Source organism: Mesoplodon mirus (genome assembly GCF_964341445.2).
Source record: "Mesoplodon mirus genome assembly, chromosome: 3".
Taxonomy (NCBI): domain Eukaryota; kingdom Metazoa; phylum Chordata; class Mammalia; order Artiodactyla; family Ziphiidae; genus Mesoplodon; species Mesoplodon mirus.
In genome coordinates this window covers 24,104,024-24,113,964 of record NC_138978.1, presented here as the reverse complement: position 1 = coordinate 24,113,964, position 9,941 = coordinate 24,104,024, and the positions used below count along the sequence as shown (strand labels likewise).

At 48.4% G+C, this 9,941-nt stretch overlaps 1 protein-coding gene across 2 annotated transcripts in view; it reads right to left on the bottom strand.

Annotated features, from left to right (window-relative positions):
- Positions 1-3,062: 3,062 nt before the first annotated feature.
- ARID1A (AT-rich interaction domain 1A) overlaps positions 3,063-9,941 on the bottom strand; it is a 71,829-nt gene continuing 64,950 nt past the window's right edge. For both annotated transcript variants that reach the window (XM_082613304.1, XM_082613303.1), the window contains exons 17-20: positions 9,823-9,919; positions 8,461-9,346; positions 7,963-8,093; positions 3,063-6,213 (exon numbers count right to left, since the gene is read on the bottom strand). In XM_082613304.1, the coding sequence (XP_082469430.1) occupies positions 4,483-6,213; positions 7,963-8,093; positions 8,461-9,346; positions 9,823-9,919 (2,845 nt within the window). In that variant the 3' untranslated portion in view covers positions 3,063-4,482. The remainder of the gene's footprint in view (positions 6,214-7,962; positions 8,094-8,460; positions 9,347-9,822; positions 9,920-9,941) is intronic.

The following is a 9,941-nucleotide window of genomic DNA, read 5'->3' as shown; positions in this document are numbered from 1 at the left end:
AAATCCATGCTGAAACTAGGGGTGGCACCAATCAGGTCTTGGACATTTACCAGAAGCATCCTTTTTGGCTCTGGCCATACATATCACTTGAGGATGCCCATCCACCCTGGGACAAGGACCCCACCCTTCCTCCCAATTTCAGGAGCCAAATGCTGATCATTTAAAGGCCACGGATACTAGGTGTTTTTCACCCTTTCTTCGGTGTTTGCCTTTCAGTAGTTAGAAAACCTTGACCCCACCGAGAGGCCCAGTGGGAAGGGCCTTAGCCACTTGGGGGTGGTAGTGGCCGCAAGGCAAAAGAGCCAATGAGGTTGAGAGTATTGTTTAGGCTGGACTTGGCTGCTCTCCAGCCTTGAAAGAAGGTTACGGTCACTTGCGGGGCTGGGGAGGGAGGAGCCTGGGAAAAGAACTACTTACTGGCCACACCCCTGGGTTCTCTACTGGCGAGGTTCTATTTACTTCTCAAAAGCAAATTACTCACAGCTCAGTGGCTAGCAGCTCTTTCGGCCTGCGGTAACTCCAGTCAGAAACTGGACACCAGGCTAGGCTCCTCCTGCATTGCAGGAGAGCAGATGAAAAGAACCCAGGAAACCAAACTCCTAGGCAATGCTCCACACACAGCCCAGAAATGCAGTTTCTTGACTAGAAATTGGAGTTTCAGAAGCCCAGAGCAAAAATAGCCAATAGCAGTATTACTCACCAAAATATAGATATGAAAAGCTTGCCATTTAGTTTTTTCCAGAAGGGTCCTAGGAAAGCATCTTAGTTGACAAAGGTTAGCCAATTGTCTCTATTTCCCCCTCTCTCAATGGAGAAGTATGAATTATTCATTCCTGTCCCTGACCCAAATATTAACAACCACACTTAGTTTGATGAACACTTGACTGAAATTCCTGGGACAATTTTACCTCATGCTAAACACAACAAAAAACGAATCTTGCCTGCTGTGCTCCGCAGCTGGGTCCAGTTACTCCTGGTTGTCCTCCAACCCAGGAAGGAGGTGGAGTGTGGTGTATTAGGAAGAACACGGGCCTTGGAGTCAGGGGGACCTTTGTGTGAGAGCTCAAACAAGCTGCTTTCCTCAGCTGTAAAATGGGAGCCAGAATACTGACCTCACAGGCATGGGACTGTTGTGGAATTATTTGATGTACTATGTCTGGTACACAAGTAGGTACTCAATAGAAACCTTTTGTTTTGTTTTGCTTCTAAGTGTCCACAATAATAGCATTTTCTCTGTTACTGCTTCTGGTTTCTCCATTGTCTCCCTAAGGAAGGAGATGAATAGAGAAGCTACATATTGCAACATTAGCCTTATAAATGTAACTGCATCTGGCCAGCATCTACCATTTCATTCAGCAGCTACTTAGTAAGTGGCTACTATGTGCCAGGCTGTTCTGTAGGACAGGGATATAGCAATGAACCAAATAAACCCCCTGCCCTCAGAGAACTTACATTAATTACAGTGGAAGACAGTAGGTAAGTACAATATACAGTAAGCCAGATGGTAAAAAGTGCTATAAAGAAAAATCAAGCAGAGAAGGGAAATGAGGCAGGGGAACAGATTGCTATTTTATTTTATTTTTTTTGGCTGCACCACGCGGCATGCAGAGCTTCCCCAACCAGGGATCGGACCTGTGCCCCCTGCAGTGGAAGCGGAGTCTCAACCACTGGACCACCAGGGAAGTCCCAGATTGCTATTTTAAATAAGGTGGCCAGGGAAAGATTCACTGAGCTGATATTTGAGCAAAGACCTGAAGGAGATGAGGACTTGAGCCATGCCGTTGTCTGGTGAAAGACTATTCTGGACAGAGGGAACAATAAGTGCAAAGGTCTCAAGGTGGAAACAGCTCTGTATGGTGGAACAAGCAATGGGGAAGAGAGAAGACCAAAGAGGTAACAGTAAGATAGATAACTGAGGGACATGTAGGTCATTACAAAGATCTGGACTTTTACTCAGAGTAAGGCTGAAGCACTGAAGGATTCTGATCTTAGGTTTTAAAGGGAGCATTCTGGTTGCTATGTTGAAAATAGGTTCAAACACCAGGAAAAGCAGAAGCAGGGAGGCCAGTTTGGAGGATATTTTGAGTTCAAGAAAGATATGATGGTGTCTTGAACTACAGTGGTAGTAGCTGGACTGAGGATTATTTTTTGAAGAGAGCTAACAGACTGGATGTGGAAATGAAAGGAGTCAAGGATGTTTTTGGCCAAGCGATGGAGTTGCCATTTCCTGAGAAAACTATGGGAGAAGCAGGTTTCTAGGGGAAGACAGGGCATCTTAGGCATATTCAAATTAAACTTTCAAGCAAAGATGTCAAGAAGGCATCTGAGGGCTACCCTGGTGGCACAGTGGTTAGGAATCCGCCTGCCAATGCAGGGGACACGAATTCGAGGCCTAGTCCGGGAAGATCCCACGTGCCATGGAGCAACTCGGCCCACACGCCACAACTACTGGGCCTGTGCTCTAGAGCCCATGAGCCATAACTACTGAAGCCCGTGCACCTACAGCCCATGCTTTGCAACAAGAGAAGTCACCGCAATGAGAAGCCCGCGCACCACAATGAATAGTGGCCCCTGCTCGCCGCAACTAGGGAAAGCCCACGCGCAGCAACAGACCCAACGCAGCCATAAATAAACAGATAGATAGATTAAAGATTTTTTTTTAAAAGGCAGCTGAATGCTCTGATCTGGAATCAGGGAAGAGAGCTGGTCTGGCGAAATAAATGGTTAAGTTGGAGGCTGACTCCAGATAATGGTCTTTTTAAATATCTCTAAGAAAAACGGAGATCCTCCCTTTGCCAACTATTTCCAAAAGTTTTTTCCTAGAGTATCATCAATTTCTTTGGCTACTTAAACCCACTTTACTTCAAGAGGCTAACAAGCTTTTTATGCCTAGAACTTCTTCTGCAGGTAAAATCATCTCTAGAGCTTCCTTAAAGTCAGACTTAGACTGTGGAAGGTCAAGTGAATATGGTGCAGAAATGACAGGGTCCAGGATGCCACCGTTTAGGGAGAGAGTATACCAAGGGGGACTCGCAAGAACAGGACTAGCTCCCCAACACTCCCAAAAGGGTCAAGATTTTAAACAGTTTAAAAATAAAAAGCTTCACAAACGTCTTACCAAGATTTAATGTACATTTATTCTTAACACGTGGAACATATAGTATAAAGATTTCATACTGAATAAATGATATTCATTAAGCCAAAAAAGGAAAAAAGGAGGAATTTACATCAAGTTTTAGCTACATTGTTTGAAATACAAATATGCAGATTTTATCACTGAAAAAATCTCAATTGTGTTTCTTCATCAGGAACTTCAACTGAACCTAGAACTTTTTCACACCTCGATTAGAAAGAAAACAAAACAAAACAAAAACCCAGAAAAAAATAAACTATAAGTTGATTGGCTGCTGAGACAGCAAGGACTTTTTACAGAGACCTGTACAGCATCGCACCAAGAGGTGCGATGTCTGGCAAGAGATTAAATAGCTGTGTCTCGCTTTGTGCAGGTCACCAACTTGTTAACTCGTCATACTATAAAGGGGTAGCTGGGAGGGGGACCAAACTGTGGGGATCCAAGGGTATGTGCAATGTACAACGTCATATATATACACACGTGGCAGCGCAGCCGCTGCAGCTAAAGGTTAAAACCAGTTCTAAGAGGTGATCTCAGGGTTATTCATACAATCAAGGAGGAGAGAAAGAGGTCAGGGTGTTGTAGGTTCACACATGATACTTTGGGGGAAAAGCCTTTTTTTTTTTTTTCTCCTCAACGTTTAACTAAAAACATTTTTAAAAACTACAGCTTGCTGCTGACCCAGCGTTTTCTCTTGTTTCCATGTGAGACATTATTATTACAGTATGTTTACAGTATCAGGTGTACAGTACAGTACATGAAAGGGTCTACACTCTACTGCACAGGCCTCTCCAGTGAACAGGGTTTGTCCACAACTGCGAACTTCTCGGTTCCTGCAAGATTGTGAATGTACAACAATAAACCATACACAGTTCAGCAGTCACCATTTTTGTCCTTCAGGGTTTTTTTTGTTTTTTTTTTTCCTTTTTTTTTTTGTTTTTTTTTGTTTTTTTAACCATTAAAAACATTATGAAATGTGGCATCCCCTTGATGCAAGGACTGGGAAAGCCATTTTTATTTTTATTTTTTTTTCCCCAAACTCACTGTAAACGACAGTAACTTTGGTTAAAATAAAAAAAGTCTTCTATGTAGGCAGAGCTTTGTCTTTTCAAATAGGGCAGGGTCCTGAGGGGAGTAAAGTGAGGACAGGGAATAGAAAGATCGGGAGGAAGAAGGGGCGAGAAGGAAGAGGAAAGAGAAATAGGAGAGACTTTTTTTCCAAGGGAGAAGCTGGACAGCACAGGGTAAACTGGATTCTGAGGTGGTTTTGCATAAATAAAGGGCAACAGTCAGTTTCTAAGTTCTCCACACACGCACACGCACACAGGGAGGGAGGTGTCCCACGGCTGTCATGACTGGCCAATCAAAAACAGTACATCGCAAATGACTTGTGAAACCAATGAGTTCATCAACGGTGATACCGAGATGTCCAACAGCCGTGACTCATACAGCGTGAACTCCGAGTGGTTCTCGTCCACCTTGGCCAGGGCCAGCAGCGCACGGGCCGCCCGTCGCATCATGTCCACACTAGTTGGCTCAAAGGGCGGGTTCTGCATGTGGAGCAGGCTGGCCTGGCTCTGCTGGAACTGTGTGGCCGCAAGGCTATCCTCCAGGAAGCCCAGGAGGTTGCCGATGCTGCCTTTCTGCACTGCAATGGCACGGGCTGCCAGGCTGTCCCCCTGTGCCAGGTTGGCTAGCAGTACTACAGCCATCTCCCGGCACACCGGGTTCTTTCGGTCACTGAGGAAGCGCACCATGGTGCTGTACAACTTCTCCAGGCGGCTGAAGGGGGGTGTGGCCAGGATCAGGTCCACATTGTTGTCCTGGATGCTGAGTTTGCTGAGGGTTTCCAAGACCAGTCTCTGCGGGGAGAGGACGGCGTTGGGGCCCAGGGTGGAGAAGGGGTCCTGGGCTTCAGCTGAAGGGCAGACTGCCCAGTGTAGGAGTCCATCCAGGACAGGCAGGCAAATGCTTTCGGGGTATGGGGAGAGGTCCAACTGCCCCGAAATGTTGGCGAGTGTGACCAAGGTGTTTTCCCGAAGCATCTCCAAGCAGTCCCACCACCACTCCACTTTGTTGCAGCTCACCCCTTGGTCCTGCTCCTCCTCCTTCTCGTAAGTCAGTGGCGCCTGCTTCCGTTCCGGGTGCTTGTGGTGCAGAAGGATCAGCTTGCCCAGGATCAGCAGCAGCCCCGGGTGCTTGGACATCTCAAAGTCGTTGCCTGGCACAAATGACAGACTTCGGATGGTATTGGAGACACAGACGCAGCGTTTGGCAAGGGAATCCTGCCAGTCCAGAAGGGTACACAGTGGGGTCTCATCTTTACTGTGGGGTTCATCCTCTAGGATCTTGATGTTCCGATGGCTCTGTGCTGGGCTGATGCCAAATGGAAACTTGCTGCTTTCCTTGGTGGCCTCTACACTCTTAGCTCCCTCCTCGGTCAGTGTGCTAGACCGGGTGGACAACATGTCATCCATAGTGGCTGTGATCCGTTTTTCTGGAGGGCCATCAGTCGGGGGGCCCTCCTGCTCTGTTGTCCCTGGTGTACCCTCTACTGCTGTGACATACTTCCGAGTGACTGGTGGGCAGGGTACATGAGGCCGGGAAGGCAGCAGCTCTGTTTTGCTCTCAAAGTGGGTCTGGATATGTTCAGTGGTGTCCCCCCCACCAATCCGCCAGTGCAGCAAGCCACTGTCAAACTCCTGCACGCGCCCAAGCTTATCTGAGCAGTCCACCACAAACGGGTCATTCTTTTGCACGATCTTTACTGGAAGCCTGTCAAACTTACTAATCAGTTTCTCCTCACTATTCTCTGAGGCGGCTTTGTCCTTGCCCGCAAAGGCCATCTCCTCATCATTTTCAATTACTTCCTCCTCTTCTTCCTCCTCTAGTTTAGGACCTAGAAGATCTTCCTCCTCCTCCCCCTCCACAGGAGCTGGACTAGACGCTTTGCTGAATCTCCCAGGGTCCAGTAGTGTTCTCTGTCCTGGGTCACCCACCTCATACTCCTTTAAAATGCCAAAGATCTCAATCAGGCAACGTCGGAAATATTCCACAAGGAGCTCTAGCAACCCTGGGAGCTAGAAGAGAAAGAAAAGGAAATAAATTAAGGGAGAAAGGTGGGCTAAGAAGAGAATCCTTGACTTGAGAGGCCTGCCAAGGTCTTCTATCTAATCTCCCCTCTTCCCTTCTAGGTCAGGTGTCTTTATCACTGGGAGAGTCAGAGTTCTCCTTTCCCAAAGGCTCTCCACAAAGCAAGTCATTTGAACTCTCCTCTGCTTAGCACAAAATTCTCCCTTCTGCCCAAACAATCTTCACACAAGCCTGCCTCAGCAGATGAATCACTGACGAGCAACTCTGCACCTCACCTACCAGTGCCACCCACCTCTCACCCTCACCTTTCTCAACCAATTTCTGCTTCTCTTCACCAGGCCCAGTTTCCTACCCGTTGGTCACTGCCATTGTCCCTCTTAGGACACTCTCTACATTCCACTGCCAAGTGGAGCCCAAGGCTAGGCATGGTGGGATAACACCTTCCAACGCAACGCAGGGTGGACAGATGTTCATTCGCTCTCTTCCCCAAGCTCCCCAACTTTTCCAGGAGGCTGGACCTCTGTGCATCATGTAACATAATGAGTGGGATGACGCTTATATTCTCTAAACACTGTTCCAAGCTGGTGCTAGACAGACCCAAATGTCAGCTTAGATCCTGTACAGGCCATTTACTACTCCTAGCAGAAAACATTAATCTCCAATCAGATTAATCTCTGGCTAAAGAGTATAGCAGAAAGGAAAAAAATAGGGCTTTAGACTTAAAAAAAGATCCAGGTTTGCATTCTGGCTTTTCCAGGAACTATCTGTATGATTTAAACTCTCTGAGCTGTAGCTTTCCTATCTTTCCACTGAAAATGATGCACATTCCTGAACTTTACAGGGTTGTTCTAACGTCTAAATGGAATATGTCAAGTGCCTGGCTTATGGAAATTGCTCAATCAATATTTGTTCCTTTTCCTTCTCATGGGAAGCAGGCTTTGGATTCAGAAAGACTGCTAACAGCTGTGTGAACCTGGGCAAAGATAAGACTCTGAGCCTATTTACTCATCTCTAAGAGGCCACATCTGCCTCAGAAGGCTGCAGTGAGGATGACACAAAAGAAAATATGAAGTACCTAGCACAAAGTGAGGGCACAGTAAATGGGAACTATTAATAACAATGCCCCCCTAGTCAACTCCTTAACAGATGGGCTCGTAGGTGCTGAGGATGATCAAAAGAAAGAGTAGGACAGTGCAGCAGAAACTCTTCCCAGCTGAGAAAACTCCAGGTGCATGTCTATGGAGAAAAGGTCTGGAAAACCACCTCTGCATTAACTGCGCCCCCAGCCCCCGCCCAGCAGCGTGCACTTCTTTACACTTTCCATTCTACACCTTAGGAAAAATGGGATCAAGAAAGACCTCTTCTATTCGGAGTGGATGAAGAAAGAAAGGGAAAATAAAGAAACTGCTCTACTCACTGACAGAGGCCACAGGTTCTTCTTGGTAGTCTAAAAAATATGGTGTCCTCACTGACATCAACAGAATCTGCACTTCTTACCAACACCAACAAGTTTCCCCCTTTGAAGTCAATCCTGATTGACTAAATTACACAATTATTGTTCTCAGTATTCTAGGCCCATGGCTGGTGGCAAAGTACTGGCATAGAAGGTATCAGACAGCAAGTGAGAGAAAGGAGACCATGTTGGCCAGGGATGGCTTAATTCCCTGGTCACTTAGCATCATCTACTTCAAGAAGATCCCAGGCCCTCCCAATCTTCCCCAGGCACCTGTACTCACCTGACTGAGGTTGAAAGTCATGATGCTGTTGTCATCATACAGCAGGATGTTAATGGTGTCTAATGCCCACGTGCTCTCTGCCAGCAGCCCAGACTTGAGGGACATCATTACCCGCCATGCCTCCGGTGTTCCTGAAATAAACCTCCACGTCGTCCATCCACCAAGCCCAGGTTGGCAGGAGGCGCCCCCCACCCCAGAGCTGGCTCATCAGTCAGGCTACTCTGAAGAGAACACATGGTGAGAGGCAGTTCCAATCTAGGAGATGACACACATCTGCCCCTCACGGCTTCTAGGCTCTCTTAGGACATCACTGTGTGGCAATTCCTTTAGTAAAGCCTGACATCAGCTGATTTCTTCCTTACCCAAAGTTCTTTGGTTCTACTTTATAGTCAACACTGGACCAGATTTTAATTCATCCAGAGCATCAGGATGGAGAGAGAACAATGAGCAAGATGTAAAGAGGCAGATTAAGCAACCCAATCAAGGAGGTCTCCTTACCGATGTCTTTCATCGTGAGCCGCCTCCTCTGCTTCAACACAGGCTGTGTGGCTTCAACAGAGCCAGGTGGGAAGGTGATGTCCCGCCGGATCATAGGGGGCTGCACAGGGGCAGGTGCTATGTGTGAGGCAGGTACTGGGGGACCTGCCTTCTGCATCTTCATCCCGGAGTGCAGGAATGGAGACTTGCTAGGAGAGGTGCGGTTCTCCATTGGCCGGGGCAGGGGAGCAGGGCTGGATACCTGAGGAATGTGATTCTGCATGCTTGGTGGGGGCTGGTAGTTGGATGGAGGGGGCCTTGTCATGGGGGGCACGGGGGCAGAAGGACCATATGGGGGCTGGCGTGTGCCATGGGAAGGCCATGGGCCTTCATGGTTGGCTCTCTGATCCGTGTGCAGCATTTCATCTGTTCGGTTCACGCCATGATAGGCAGCGCCTTGCGGGGCAGAGCCCGTGCTCTGCCTGTTGGCGTAACTGTAGGTCATATCATTACGCCCCTGCCACATGGTGCCTTGCTGAGCAACCTCAGCCGATGCCTGTATGGGGCCGCCCATCATCTGCGGTGGCATGTTCTGCTGGGCACTGGAGCCAGGGGGTGCTGAGACACGGTCTCGGCCAAACTGGAATGGAAACTGGTTCTGGGGGCCGCCTGCTGGTCGGCGCTCAGTAGCAGCAGAGGCAGGATAGGCATTGCCATACTGGTTGTACACATCTTGCTGAGGGGAAGGCTGAGCAGCTTGTTGCTGGCTGGCAGGCTGGGGTTGGGCTGGGGGCAGCTGCTGCTGCTGGGGCTGCCCCTGCCCCGTGCTGTAGGGCACACTGTACATCTCCCCTTCGTGCCGCTTGGCAGGAGGGCCGTATGTGCCATCCATCGGCCGCTTGTAATTCTAAGACGGGGACAAGCAGAGGAAAGGTTAATACTCTGCACTCAGGGACACAAGCCCCACAGCTGCCCAGATGCTACACCAGACACCTGCTGGGCTTACTTCTGCCCCTCTGGAAGGGAGGACACAGACTCCAAGGGAACAAAGGAATCACCTTTATGAGTTATCTTTTGAAGTTGTTTCTGAAAGCAAGAATCATTCTCTATTCCCTCTGGCTCTCCCTTACTCTAAGTAGAAAAATGTGGAAAAGTTCAAAAATCAAAATAAGGCCTGTTTCTAACCCTTTTGGAGAACTAGAGACGGGACTAGACTCCAAACAGGGAAGAGACTGAGGGCCTGGCTCTTCAGACAGAATGCGGCCATCGGGGTGGGAGAGGAACACCAAAGAATCTAAAGTGGGCTTCACAGACTGCACGACTTAGCCTTCTAACTGGCTCTCGGGGGAACCTGTGTGTCAGCTCACCCGCTACCCTCCTCACCTGCTGCTGCTGCTGATACATCGTGGTCTGCTGGCTGGGGAAGGGGCTGCTGGAAGGGGTGCCTTGAGCGGAGAACTGATTGCCATAGGAATCATGTCTGCAGGAAGGAGAGAAACAGA